At 55.0% G+C, this 14,580-nt stretch overlaps 3 protein-coding genes across 3 annotated transcripts; 1 reads left to right on the plus strand and 2 right to left on the minus strand.

The window, feature by feature from the left end:
* Positions 1-1,367: 1,367 nt before the first annotated feature.
* Positions 1,368-2,654, minus strand: BP01DRAFT_299214 (uncharacterized protein; the record flags this gene model as incomplete). Its single annotated transcript, XM_025571947.1, has 2 exons — positions 1,368-2,376; positions 2,431-2,654. The coding sequence occupies 2 exons, from the start codon at positions 2,652-2,654 to the stop codon at positions 1,368-1,370; spliced, it is 1,233 nt and encodes a 410-aa protein (XP_025430191.1).
* A 2,469-nt stretch (positions 2,655-5,123) lies between these two features.
* Positions 5,124-6,935, plus strand: cpdS (putative serine carboxypeptidase (CpdS); the record flags this gene model as incomplete). The annotated part of the gene is made up of 5 exons (XM_025571932.1): positions 5,124-5,298; positions 5,348-5,493; positions 5,547-5,967; positions 6,021-6,746; positions 6,838-6,935. 5 exons carry the CDS (start codon positions 5,124-5,126, stop codon positions 6,933-6,935), a joined length of 1,566 nt encoding a protein of 521 aa, XP_025430192.1.
* Positions 6,936-7,137: 202 nt separating this feature from the next.
* Positions 7,138-14,475, minus strand: BP01DRAFT_374796 (CLN3-domain-containing protein; the record flags this gene model as incomplete). Its single annotated transcript, XM_025576854.1, has 8 exons — positions 7,138-7,666; positions 7,703-9,439; positions 9,493-9,584; positions 10,337-10,787; positions 10,858-11,566; positions 11,636-11,761; positions 13,266-14,055; positions 14,233-14,475. The coding sequence occupies 8 exons, from the start codon at positions 14,473-14,475 to the stop codon at positions 7,138-7,140; spliced, it is 4,677 nt and encodes a 1,558-aa protein (XP_025430193.1).
* Between the last annotated feature and the right edge of the window lie 105 nt (positions 14,476-14,580).

Genomic DNA, 14,580 nt, shown 5'->3' on the forward strand with positions numbered 1-14,580 from the left:
GGTGAAGAGATGAAGAAAGGAGCAAGTGTGGAGAGAGAGGAGAGGAGGGGAGAGGAGAGGAGGGGAGAGGAGAAAAGGGCAGGCAGGAGAAAAAGCAACACGAAGAAAAACGGTGAGTAATGGGATGAATGGGTGGATGATGGATGGATGGATGGATGGATGGATTAATGGAATGGATCTCTCTCCGACTAGTAGTAAAGTAGAGATAGTCAGTTAAGGTGAGTGGCTGTACCAATCACGCTGGATACCAAACCAGGCTAGGAGAGATTTTCTGGAGAAGGAAGAAAAAAGGAAAAAGGCACGGAAAGGCTATGAGTGAGTGGAAAACGAGTTGCAAGTCAGGACCAGGCAGGACCAGGGAATGCGAGGGAAACTAAGAGGATGGGGCCGTCGTGGCAGCGGGGAAAAACGGGGTGGACCCATGCAAGAAAAGAAAATAAATAATAATAAAAAAATAATAACTAAATAGAAAAAAGTATACATACTGTGTGTGTACTGTCTAGAGTGTAGTAGACAAGAAACAGTTTGTGATGTACTTTTACCCCTCTCCTTCTTTTCTTCCAATGCCCAATATTCCCTTTGGGTCTTAATCGGCCATGCAGTCAGCGACGTGTCATGCGTCCTGCCAATGAAATCACATTCAATTAAGAAAGCATTCATGTCATGGAAGAGTAACCCGTGGACTAATAGCAAGTAGGAAAGATATAGATAGATGTAAGGTATATGATGATACAGTTTAAAGTCAGTAGTAAATGACAAGGTTTTGAATTTGATCTGATATCTACAATATATGTATGTTATGTTTATGTATGTATCTACTCCATCTAAACGATTCTGCCTCCCGCCCGCAGGCTGTAAGGAAGGTCTCCACCCTGCAGTGCGTGACAATCTGCCGATCTCAAACCCCCCCTCCCCTTCCACGGATGGACCCTCTGGAGGATCGCCCTGCGACCCTCATTGCTTAAGTAGCAGCTGGGGCCTTCAGCTATCATTCCTGAGAGGATGTTTCAAGCGACATGCTGGCCCCGGTTGCCACATTTCTCGCTACACAGCAGACAGAAGAAGGAGGAGGGGTCAGAAGAGAGACGAGCTCTCCCCTTGCGTCACGCCTAATTACAGGATGAGATTATTCTGCTTGCGACAGGAGATTGGCTCGTCCTTCCTTCCTTCTTTTTTTCCTCCGTGTACCGGCAGTGTCACGGTCTGGTTGGAATTAATGGTCAACGGTCCGTGCACCAGTAAGTCATTGAAGTACGAGTAGTATTCAATTCATCGGCCGAGGTAGAAATCGGCCCCGAGCAGACCATTATGTACGCACACATTCAATACTTTCAACCAGTCCGGATGAAAATCGGCTTTATATCTCCTCACGACGACCCGATCGTCAAGAAGTGTCGCCATCTTTGGCGAGGACAGCCCGTCCAATCCACATCGATGAAATCCGCGCCCGCCTTGACCAAAATCCTCCAGATCAAGCGGGACATCCCCTGCGAACCGCATGGGATCCCTTCAAATCGCGCCTGGAGCCCGCGCGCATGAGCTGCATCTATATGAGCTCGGACCAAATCGAGCTGCTGTCGAGAGAATCGTCCTCGGTGCGGAGTGCCAACCTCGTGTCCAAAGTGCATTGTCGTGCTCAACAAAGGCAGTCTCGTGTGTTGTACCGCTTTCGCAGTGGTGGTATTCTTCCACTCTTTCCAGGACGGCCGGGGCTGGCTTCCTCTGCCTTCGTACGGTTGGGCCATGGTGTCTGGATGTTTGCTCGCTGAGTCTGGTCCCTTCGACACGTTCGCTCCATCCATAAAGATACTGGGGCTGAGGGGATGTTGCTGATACTCTTCGTAAACATGTTCGACATGGTCATCCCCCACGACAGCAATTCTGACAGCTTTTGAGGTGATTTGACTGCCATTGCGCTGGGCCAGATACCCTCTGTCGTTCAGGCTTTGAAGTTCGGTGAGAAGATAAGGCCAGCCAGCTCGAACTGGAGATCTAAACTCCAGGAAAAGAACAAACTGGTCCGTTGCGGCAGCCTGGGAAGAGCCTCCCAGAGACTCTTTTGCCTCCAGATGCTGCAAGAGCGGATCGAGGTACGTCTTGCGCAGGGTGAGGTGCGGTCTCAAGGTAGCATTGGAGGTACCGACATACAACTCCTCGCCCTGGAGCCAGATGTCTGCTTTAATTCCCTTACAGCGGGCTGCAATTGCGTATCGAATGGCGTCCGGATGCGAGCGCGGATTGTAGGCAATACAAGCAGCGGATTGGCCATCGAACTCTGCAGGCCAATGAACGAACCCCGCCTGAGCCGAATAGTGCTCACGAAAAAAGATATAGGAGATCCCATTGGGTAGTAGCGAGAGGAATTGGACCATTACTCTAGATTTGGGGTCAGTATGATTCTTCTGGATTATTGCATCGACGAAAACATACCCGAACATCAGTAAAAGGCAGGTGAAGGAGAAAATGCGATCGCCCCATTGGTCCCGAACAGAGACATAACACTGCTGGAGCATTGTCCAGAGTCCTGGGCGGCATTCGGTGGGATGAGACCGGAGTGGATGGTCGTCCAGCAGCAACGAGGAGTCAGAGTCATATTCTTCAACGACCTCCAAGAGGGGTTGCGTGCCATCATGAGCATGGATAGAGACAGTCATGATTCCCAGACGGCGTGCTAAGCAGGCAATTGCACATCAATATTATGCTAGCAGTGAGTTCACTTGCGTGAAGTAGTTTGAATCTCCGAGCTTTCATGTAAAAACCAACTTGAAGGTTGCGGTGGGGCACAATATCGAAAATCGAAGTTATAGCTCAAATTGAAGGGACAATGGGTGACACGGGCTGAGCGTCGGACCAAGAGAGAGCCATGATCCTGTGCGACCCGACGCAGGAACAAGGGAAAGACCTATGCTGATGCAGAGAGGTTAAATAAACTGGGAGGGTTCCTTGAAAGGGGGTGGAGGACGAGGGGAAAACACTGGCGGAGAGAGAATGGCTCCAAAGCACGCAATTATTGGTTGCGATGATTTCACATCTTCAAGGCGATCAGCATCCATTGGTCGGTCAGCGAAGTAATTTATCAATTGCCCAGCGGCTTGGCACTTACAGTCCAATATTTTTCGATGGACAAGGCGGAGGAATTGCGAGGGTAAGAGATGTATGCATTGGAACCACAATGGGAAGTGAGGAGGAGATGAGATGGAGGGAAGGGAAGGCAAAATGTTCATTGGTGCGGGATCCCAATTCCATCATCCTCTCCAATTCTACTCACTCACCATTCACTCCACACTCCACACTCCACTTGACCGACACAGTATTGCACACCCACTCCGTCACTTTCCTCATATCTCCATCAAATTATCAATAAGACGATCGGAATGGTGTGCGGACCATCCGCGGAATGATCCCACCCAATCAATACTAAAAGTCCTCATGTGACCGTCAAATCAGCGCCCGTCAGCCCATGCGCTGCCGTGCGCCTTCGTGTCAATAGCGCCGCTCTCCTCACCGAATTCCCATTTTACCATGGCTTAAATGGAGCTTTTACACTGTACGAAGCATCGAAGAGCATTGGGTAGCATCGTGGCGCCAACTCAGATTGTGCAGTATACATCTACGCCTCCACGTGATAAATAAATTCCAGCGGCACAAGCCTCGCTACTCGCATGGCAGTCGTCTGTGCTGAAGGGTCCCGCTACTATAAATGCGATAAATGCGATAGGATGTGAAGATTTGCATGAGCAGAGATCTTCAATTCAGGCGGCCAAAACAACCACAACTGACTCGTGTGTTGTCTAACTAAGCATACTACCATACAGAGTGATCTGATGGGTCCTCTGCTTCGGTTGTGCTCTGCTTGTAAGTGAAAAGAAACATGGTCAAGGGATCATACGTACGGCAATCCGACCCAATAGATATCCAGTCCGATCAGGAAACACTCACGGGGACTACTTTTGCTACCAGCACTGACACTCCTTTACTAGTACATATGGCCAAACTCGTGTTCGTGACCTCACAACAGGGATACTAGAATCGTCTGAGGGCACGATCGTCGACAAAGCTCATCGCTTCTTGTTCAATTTAATTTGAGCTAGCCGAATTCTCCCTGCGACAGACACCTATGGGAGTCTGCTTTTCACAAGGCCAACCACGTCAGATACTCAACCTGTTTCGAGGTGCGAGAAAGGGCAATGGAAGATGATTGACGAGTGCTACCATGTAAAGGTCTCGGTTCCGTCGTCGACAAGAATATACGGATTTGCTGATTCAACCTTTGTATCCCATTTGACTAGCGTTAGTTGTACTGAGTGATTCTTGAGCATTTCCTACTTTTGTGACCGCCATACCTTTAGGGCGTACAGTCTTCATGTCCCTCAGCCACTCATCTACAGGTTTCCGAGAGGACAAACGAGCGACAAGCTACACCCGACCCGTCCTCCGTGAAACGGCTAGAATTGACCGCGTCAATGTTCGTTGAATCAGCTGCATTGAAGACGATACAGGACCTTATTCTCATTTACGACAGCCGGGAGGACAAGGATATCCAGCTGGTACAGGTGTTTCGGTAACCCCTGCAGCAAATAGGATCGTTCGAGTACCCTGTGCAGATGCATGCAAACGAGATGGAGTAGATGTGTTTCGATGCGGCTTCATTAATGCAGCAATGGCAAATCCGTCCCGCCCGCCGAATCTCGTTTAGCTTGAGTCTCTCCTCCTGAGACAAATACTCCCATTGATCATCCTTCATCTACACAGTAAATAACTGAATTTGTTATCGCCTTACGCTTACTCGCGGGTCCGAGTACTTCCCGACTGTGATTTGCTGGTACCTCTGTACAGCACACTAAGAGCCGCTGTGCAGACCGATGATCCACAATCTGGTCACCTCAGTCGGGGCTCCGACGGGGGCCCCCCCTTCCCGGTGCTTATGAGCTTGTCTCCCACGCCAACACCGAACCCAGTCTTCATCTCGGCAAGTGATGATGCTCGGCCCATGACGTGGGACTAGCGGGGACAATGTCGCTCAATTGTGACCCCTCACAGACTCCACACAGACCTATAAGTAGGTCGTCAAGGACCGTACGATTGAGATGGTGTCAAGTCAGGTCAATCACTCAGGAGCAGAGATGCGCTTGACAACAGCCATTGCGTCGCTGCTGCTGGTGGGCTCTGCCCTCAGCCTGCAGAACCCTCACCGTCTCGCTGCGAATGCCCGCCCGCGCAAAGCATTGGCTCCACGAGCTGCAGCGGGCCTCGTCAGTAGTACTGCCGACTACACGTACCTGACCAATAAGACCGCCAGTGAGTGTGACGTTCGTTTGCGTTCAGGATCTTTCACTCACCAAGCTAGGGTTTTTGGTCAACGGCACCGGTATCCCGGAGGTCGACTTCGACGTAGGCGAATCCTACGCGGGTCTGCTGCCGAATTCCCCGGCGGGCAACAGCAGTCTCTTCTTCTGGTTCTTCCCTTCGCAAAATACCAACGCTACCGACGAGGTATGTGGCTCGGTCCGCTCGTGCGACAAGGGACTAACGTAAAAACCCTGTAGATTCTGGTTTGGCTCAACGGCGGCCCCGGCTGCAGCTCTCTCGACGGCCTGCTGCAGGAGAACGGCCCATTCCTGTGGCAATCCGGCACCTACAAGCCGGTCCCCAACCCGTACTCGTGGACCAACTTGACGAACGTGGTGTACGTCGACCAGCCCGCGGGCACGGGCTTCTCGCCCGGCCCGTCGACGGTCAACAACGAAGAGGACGTGGCGGCGCAGTTCAAGAGCTGGTTCAAGCACTTTGTGGATGTGTTCGGCCTGCACGGACGGAAGGTGTATCTGACGGGGGAGAGCTACGCGGGGATGTACGTTCCGTACATCGCGTCGGCGATGCTCGACGAGAAGGACACGACGTATTTCAACGTGAAGGGGGTGCAGATCAACGACCCCTCCATCAACGACGACTCCGTCATGATCTACGGTACCCTTCCCAGACCCCGCCCCCAATCCCCAAACTAATCCGCCTGTGAACAGCCCCGGCAGCGCGCCACCTGAACCACTACACCAACATCTTCGCCCTCAACACCACCTTCCTGACCCACATCAACCACCTCGCCGACACCTGCGGCTACAACGCCTTCCTCGACGCCGCCATCCAATACCCACCCCGATCCCCCTTCCCCCCGCTCCCCAACATCACGACTGACTGCCTCGTCTGGGACGAGATCGTCGAAGCCGCCTACAACACCAACCCGTGCTTCAACTTCTACCACCTCACCGACTTCTGCCCCTACCTGTGGGACGTGATGGGCTTCCCCTCGCTCGGCTTCGGCCCCAACAACTACTTCAACCGCTCCGACGTCCAACGCGCCCTGCACGTGCCCCCAACCGACTACAGTGTCTGCAGCGAGACCACTATCTTCGCCCAGGGCGACGGCTCCGAACCCAGCTCCTGGACCGTCCTCCCCTCCGTCATCGAGCGCACGAACAACACGCTGATCGGGCAGGGTTGGCTCGATTTCCTGCTCATCTTGAATGGCACCCTGGCCACGATCCAGAATATGACCTGGAATGGTGCGCAGGGGTTCCAGACCGATCCGCTCGCGCAGCCCCTGTTTGTCCCCTATCATTATGGCTTGAGTGAGCTGTATGATGGGGATGAGCCGGACCCGTTTAACTTGGATGCCGGGGCGGGATTCTTGGGCACAGCCCATACGGAGAGGGGGTTGACGTTTAGTTCCGTCTTTGGGGCGGGCCATGGTATGTTCTTTCAACTCTTTTCATTAGCTTTTTTTTTTCTTGGGTTGGTTAAAGCGAGGCAGAAGCTAACAACCGGGTGTCTGGTTTCTAGAAATCCCGCAGTATGTGCCTGGCGCGGCGTATCGGCAGTTGGAGTTCCTGTTAGGTCGGATTGGGAGTTTGCAGCAGCGAGGTGGGTATACTGCTTAGTTTGGTCCGGTACAGTAGGTACTAGGTATAGGGTGGGTGTTGGGGGAAGACTTATGGGACTGTGTATAAGTGTACAGTGTAAATGAGATGGATTATGCATGCTGTATGCTAGTAGGACAATCTATTCGATGTGTCAAGTATATGCAAATACCTTCCTACCAATTTACATCGAGAGACTTTACGTACGAACCGACCAGCAGCATCACGGCGTTTGCGCCCCCTCGCCAATTCCCATCAACCCCCCCGCCAACCCACTCATTCGCCGATCCAGCAGATCCTCCTCACTCGCCAGGCTATTCATACTGCGGTTTCTCTCCGGCAGAGGGAGAATCGCCACAGCGTGCTCAAAGTAGTCCGAGACATACCCCTCTTCATCGTCCCCCCAATCCTCGGGGGGAAGAGTCAGTTTGGCAGGCACGCGGTGCTGCTTTTGCTTCCGGCTTGCGGCGAAGGAGGATCTCACTGAGCGGCCGCGGGAGACGCTGCGGACGCGACTCGGAGTAGTGCTTCCGTTCTCGGGGTGTAGTTCTGACGGGGTGTGCGGCTCCTTCACTACCTTACCACCCGATATGAATTCGCTGCCTACTGGGGTAAGCGGCGTGAGCTTGCTGATGCTCATCTCCAGGGGTTTGTCTTCGTCGGCGGAAGAATCACCCGTGAGACGCCGTTGGTGGTTGCGCGTCCGGTGACGGTGGTTGTGCGGGGGGTGGAGGAGGAGGAGGTGCTGCAGGCTGTGGAGAGGCGGCGGTTTTCTCTGGCTGGTGGACTGGTTGGGGTTCTTCCGCAACTGCACACCCGAGGAAGAAGTCTTGGTTTCGGCCAAGGCCAACAGCTCACTGATCCAGCTGGCGCACCGGTTGATGTGCTTCCAGCTCTCGGGGAAGAAGCCGGCCATCAACATGAAGCCGTGCGAGATACCCGGGATCAATGACACCTCGACGTGGTCCTTGTCGTTGAACCCACGACGGGAGTTCTCCAGCCCCAGCTCCTGTCGTTCGCGGAACTGGTGCAGTTTCGCCTGACGGAGACGGCCCGCGAAAATCACCGTGTCATCCACCAGGGGATCGCGCTCGCCGGTGATGATATAGGTCTTGGGGAAGCGCGCCAGCAAGGCCTCCGGCGCGAGGGTCGGCGAGAGGAGGTAGTCGGTGTTGAAATCGGGGCGGTTATGCGGGCCAATGTACAAGATAATCATGGCTCGCATCATCTCCGGGGTGAGGATGCGATCCTGCACGTACGAAATGATCGACGAGGTCGCCAGGCGCGTGCGAATTTGCTTCGGCTGGTGCTCCGCGATGGCAGCAGCCTCAGATTCATGGGTCGGGCGCGTGGTCGGACGTCGGTGCTGGTCGAGCTTGCGCGCCGTCTTTTCGCCGATATCGTTCGCTTCGAGGTCCAGCTCGGAGCACGAGTCTTGCTGCAGATCGGCAAAGGATGCGCCGGGGGAGGTGAAAGGGGTGAGACGCTGGTAATCCAGGCTCTTGCGCTGCAAAATGTGCTGGTTGGTGCGTCGCGTGCTTTTCTCCTGGATCAGCGCCATCTGCTCCTCCGTCATCCAGCTTTCTATCTTCATGTTCAACGCGGGATAGGCCAGAACTACCCCGTCCGGGGGTGGAAGCACGTGCTGTCCTTGCCAGTGTGATGCATCCGCCCTGCCCGACTGCAGAATCATCAGCGTCATGCCGACAGCCAGGTTGGCGCCTGCGCTATCACCGGTCACGACGATGCGCGGAGGTGTTCGTCCATTGAGTCCAATACAGCGACCCCGCGTAGACACAATCGTCTGGTACACGTCGTAGCATTCATTTAAGGCATAAGGGTAGGGAAACTCCGGCGCCTTCTTATAATCCAGACTCAGGATGGGGACTTTGGCGCGAGCAGCCCAACTCAAGAGTCTATCCTCGGCATGCCTAGGGCTCATCGAGACAAACCCGCCGCCGGGGATGTCGAGCACAATGCCGGTCTGGTCCCGCAAGGCACTCAAAGGCCCATCAAAGTACAGCCACGCATTCGTGGGTTGGTCATAGATTGACGACGACGGTCGCGGAATGCGAATGGCCCGCGGAGCGTATTGGGTGAGTCGGGGACGCGTCAGGCGCGCTAAGGCCCAGAGATACGGCGTGGTGGCCTTGTTCCACGAGACACGCATGTGGTCCAGCGTGAGGGTCGCCCGGACGCGACGGACCTTCTCGTCGGCGCGCTCCGCGGCGATGAGATAGTAGACGGTGAAGACCAGCGAGGCTATATCCCGCAGCCATTTCGGTTTGACCTTCATCGCGGTCCAGAACCCAGCATCCAAAGCGGTGGCGATCCATGTGGCGCGGAAGAAGGAGCGGGAGTAGAGGTTGGCCAGGGGCTCCGGACATTCCAGGCCGACAATCTTCGCAAAGTTGCGGCTGACATAGAGCCACAGGAAGACAATGACGGTGGTCTGCCAGACGCTGAGCTTTTCCGTGAGGCGGGCGGAGACTTTGCGAACCCCGGGAGGGCCATGCTTGTTTCCTCTACCTCGGTTTAGAGAACCCGGAAGCAATCCGGTGTATGGGATGCGTCATACCTGGAAAGATATAGCGACCAGAAGGCGAAGACGGCCAGGACTTGGATCTTTCGGAACTTGGTGGAGGGTCTTCCCAAGAGGTGATCTAGTGGCTGTGAGGCAGTACTCCCAGGAAGTTGTTGACCCAAGACTACTACTCACCTATCATATTTACTTTACCCCGGAGGATGAGGCTAATAAGCGAGACACGGTTCTAGTAGTGATGCATAGATTCATGCAGTCGAAAGCAGGGAATGCGAGCAGGGGATGCGAGCAGGTTCAGACCAGACCCTGAACATAGCATACGACCAAATGAATGAAAGGAGAGAAGGACAACTGAAGGGGAATCATTGAAGTCGACGCAAGTGAAAGACTGAAAGGCGGGTGAACAATAAGTATGGGGGAATGCCTTGGATTCTTTGGTAGGGGGGGGGGGGGGGTGTCCCAGCAGCCGAGCATGTGAAATCCCCACCAAGGGACCCTTGCCTGCTGGCTGGTCCAGTGACGTCGAGCTGATTCATTATCGCACTGGATCTGCACTTTATGCCGGGGAAGAAAGAAAGTACTAAGTAGTAGTAGTGCAGAAAAGTGCTGCCGAAAGTGTGGTAAAGTAGAGAAAAGATGCAGTCAAAAGATGAATAATGAGTTGGTGTCAGCAGCCCCTGGTGTCTGTCACATGTCAAACCCCTCAGTCCCGTGACCCTCGCAGCAGCAAGAGATCAGCTGCGCCGCCCTCATCTCTCAGTAAGATTGAATCTACTCGATTACTCTCGTATACTCCGTATCATGATTAAGTGGTACCTATAGTCTATAACCTCCGACAATAGTCTCGTCCCCGCGCCACCTGCCAATCACAGAGCCAGACCTCAAATACCATGCTGAGGAACCCCGCAATGCAGACACCCCCCGAATCACTCGCCGTCGTCGCCCCCAGCGAGAACTCCCGATCCTCCACCGGCACCCGGTCGGCGATCTCTGCAAATGTGCTGACATAGACGAGCCCGCCCAGAAGCCCCTCCCAGAAGACAATCGCAAACACCAGCCACACACTGGGGATGAAGTTGAAGAGCGACTGGAGCGTCAAGAGGATCAGATTGACAAACTGCAGGCACGACGGGATGTAGAGGCTGTGCACGCGGATGAAGGGGGTCGACGAGCGCGAGATGAAGACCCCCACTTGGTAGATCGCGTTGTAGGCCGGGTAGAAGGCGCGATAGTGGTCGAACGGGGACTCCTGCACCGGGAACAGCAAAGTCGGCGCGATTCCTTGATTGATCGTATATTCGGCCACGTAGACCAGCAAGAGGGGCAGCATACTATAGGATGCGGTCTGAGTTATGCATGCACTCGCGTGTGGAATCAACCGAAGGGAGAGGGGGGACTCACAATGGGAGGAAAAGGCCCTGGGTGCGCTGGAGATTCTCTTTGAACGCCTGCCATCCCAGCCCGCGACCTTTCGGTTCCTTGGTGGTCTGAACCAAGGCCTCATCGCTCGATGTCTCCAGCAACTGCTCCCGTTCATCAAGGTCTTCATCTCCATCCGCTTCTCGAGACCGGCCAGTTCGCCCGGCCGAGAAGGAGCGCACCGATGACTGCGGGAGAACCGTGAAGAAGCTGAGGACCATCACCGCCGGCAAGCAGGCCGATGCAAGGAGGGTCGCCTTGACGCTGAAGCCAAACGAGGTGGTGGCCAGAGCGTATGCGCCAGCCCCCACCAGACCGGCGGCCCCCGTGCCGCTGCCCCAGGAAGCCAGACTAAACGGCCCATAGTGATGAGTGAGAGCGATGAAGGAGAGCTCGCCCCCTCCGCTTGAAATACTGGACAGGATGATGCCGGCGATCTTAGTGGATATGGAACCGCCCGCAGTATAGGCCGGACTCAGAGCAACGAGCAGCATGCCGGTGGTTGATAAGGTGACGAAGACGAGCACACGCACGGGATACGGCACGACCTGGATGAAGTACGGAGCCACCAGCTTGGTAGTGAACGAGGGGATCACATCGGCGAGCAGCACCACGCCTTTGGGTAGGTCCGGCCCCACGAGATCCAGGGCAGCCGATAGAATAATCACATAGAGGACATTGTTGATCAGCCCTGGCGCGAGGCGATCAGTACGGCCGGTTCTCCCGGGGCAGGGGGCGGGGGGTCAAAGAAGCTAGTTACCAAAGAGCCAAAATGCCACACAGACTCGTGGATCAGCCCCGTGGAAGAGAGCCGCCAGACGTGCTCGAAATTGGGCCCATGACGAAGATGGCGCGCCGGGAAGAGGCAACATTGATGGTCCGCCTTCTCTAGAGGGGGAAGACATAACCATGATCGAGAAGGGGGGGGGGGCTACAGAGAGAGTTGAGTCGAGGTGAAGCAGACAGCAGCAAAAGCAGCAGTCTGTGCCTCAGAGATACGAAAGGGACATTGATGAGTTATAGTAAAATAATCCTATTCTGGCGCAACGGGCATGTCATCGACTGGACATGACGTTGACGATTCAGGGCAGTCGGTGATCCTTGCTGTGCTGCTCCTCCGCACGGGGTCTAGTGTCCACGTGACCAGATAGAGTGTCTTTATAGTAAGGTAGTCCTGAGGATATAAGTTGAAGCCATCGCTGACCATCCAGTATAGACAGTACCGAGTGACAAACTTATCAACTAGAATAGTATACTCAGGCAGGCACACGACCCAGCTATACTAGCACAAGCACTGCAGTACACCATATACACCCACTTACCTGGTCCTACAACCCAGCCAACCAACCAACCAGCCACAGCCCGGCGCTACCGCCACCGCATCACGGGGCATAAGCCGAGTCTCCGAGCCCCGGCTATCGGGACAATCAGGCCTGGCCTTATCGGGAGTTCCATCTCCTTGAATTTCTCTCCGCCTCCGCCTTCCGCCACTCCGCAATCTTCACCTCTACACAGTACGTACACAACTGTGAGGACAGCCACTATTTACTCAATTCCATTGTCTCAAGCCTCCGAGTACTTCTTCTACTATCCTCCAAAGCACAACAATCGCCCTCAAATCCAGCAGACAATCAAAACCACAATGTCCACCATGACCACTCGCCGCCTCCTCTCCAAACTCACGACCACAACCCCAAAACTCGCCTCGAGACGTAACCTCACCAGCACCTCCGCCCTCCTCAACAACATCAACGATTCCCCCTCCTTTCCTTTCAGCCGCGGCCCCTCGCCCCCCCGCCTCCCCAAAGAACAACAAGAGATTTTCGAAGACCTCCAGCGCAAATCCACCGGCGCATTCAGCACCCCGCGCGTGAACCAGTCGCCGGACAGCACTACCACCGCAGAAATCAAAGCGACGGGCAAAGGCGAGGAACTCCACCCGGATATCAAGGCCGGGCTGAAGCCGGAGTTCGAGGGGGAGAAGAATCCCAAGACGGGGGAGATCGGGGGGCCGAAGAATGAGCCGCTGCGGTGGGGGGCGGGGGGCGATTGGAGTTACGGAGGGAGGGTTACGGATTTCTAGTTGGGGAAATCTGTTCTGTGAATGTGGGGGGGAAACGGATATGATGGGAGGAATGCTTGTACAGTAGTGATTATCCTCATATATTGAGTGGGTTGTATGATATTGGAATTGAATTGAAAAGACGTTTGGCCTTGGCGTTGGGTCTGTTTCCTTTTACTAACTCTTGTTGATAATATATGAATTCCTAGCGGTCTGACTTACAATAAAATCCCCCCCCCCCCTCTCTTCAGACTGTTTTCTCTCGAGGCTGAGGCTAGATTCCAAGCAAAAAACCGCTATTTCCCCTCCTCCTTCTCCTTCTCCTCACTCCTCGCCAAAATCGCCTTCCCAGCCCGACTCTCATTGAACCGCCCCAACTCCCCACTAATCCACGCCCCAATCCTCGCCATCTCTTCCAGATCCACCCCGGTATGCATCCCCAGACTATGCACCGTATGCACCAGATCCTCCGTCGAGACATTCCCCGTCGCCCCCTTCGAGTACGGGCAACCCCCGAGTCCACCCACACTACTATCAAAGATCCGGATCCCATGCTCCAGCCCCACAATCGTATTCACCAGCGCCTGCCCGTAGGTGTCATGGAAATGCAGCGCCAAATCCGAGCTGGCGATGCCCGCCGCGCGCAGCGCCTGCAGCAGCTCCATCGTGCGGGGGGCCGTCCCCATGCCCGTCGTGTCCGCGACAGAGACCTCGTCGGCCCCCATCTCCAGCAGCGAGCGCGTGATGTCCGCCACCTTGACAGGGGAGACATCGGGCCCTTCGTACGGGCATCCCAGCGCCACCGAGACGTACCCGCGCACCCGAATGTTGCGCGTCTTGGCCAGCGCCACGACCGGCCGGATGCGCTCCAGCGACTCGTCGATCGTGCAGTTGGTGTTGGCCTTGGAGAAGGCCTCGGTTGCGGCCGCAAACAAGGAGATTTCGGTCGTAGTGGAGGTCTTGGTGGGCGTGTCGGCGGGGACGCCGGTCGTGTCGAGCACTTTGATTAGGTTCTCCAGACCCCGGACGTTGGGGACCAGGTAGTTGTAGGCGATGACGTGCGGGGATGCGGGGGGGGTCTGTAGGAGGTGTTCGCAGATTTCGGCTGTGCTGGCCATCTGGGTCATCACTGTCATCAGATTTGAACCATGATTATCTTTCAGGTCTGGGGGGGGGGGATGCTGGAGTTGGATGTCTCTCCCTGGTGAGCAGAGCGACTGAGTCTTTCTTCCCCTCTGCATTGCACTACTCGGCATACTACCATGTATAAGGACTAAGAAAATACAGCTACATACCTGAGGCACCCATTTAGCAGGGACAAACGATCCCGCCTCGATGGTCGTCACGCCCGTCTTGGCCAGTTTCCCAATCAACTGCAGTTTCGTCTCCAACGGGATGGACTTCTTCTCGTTCTGGAGGCCGTCGCGAGGGCCGACTTCGACGATGCGGACATGGTCCGAGGTTAACCGCGCCTCGGTCGCGAAGCGGCGGCGGCAGGCCGCTGCTGGAGCAGAGCGCAGGACGGAAAAGAGACGCATTCTCGGCGTGAGGACCATGATAGTGATGCTCAGGATGTCAGCAAGTTGTAAACTTGATAAGATGCATTCAGTAGAGGCAAGTGGGAGGAAGTGGGTGTGGTAAGT

Source organism: Aspergillus saccharolyticus, assembly GCF_003184585.1.
Source record: "Aspergillus saccharolyticus JOP 1030-1 unplaced genomic scaffold BP01scaffold_21, whole genome shotgun sequence".
NCBI classification, from domain to species: domain Eukaryota; kingdom Fungi; phylum Ascomycota; class Eurotiomycetes; order Eurotiales; family Aspergillaceae; genus Aspergillus; species Aspergillus saccharolyticus.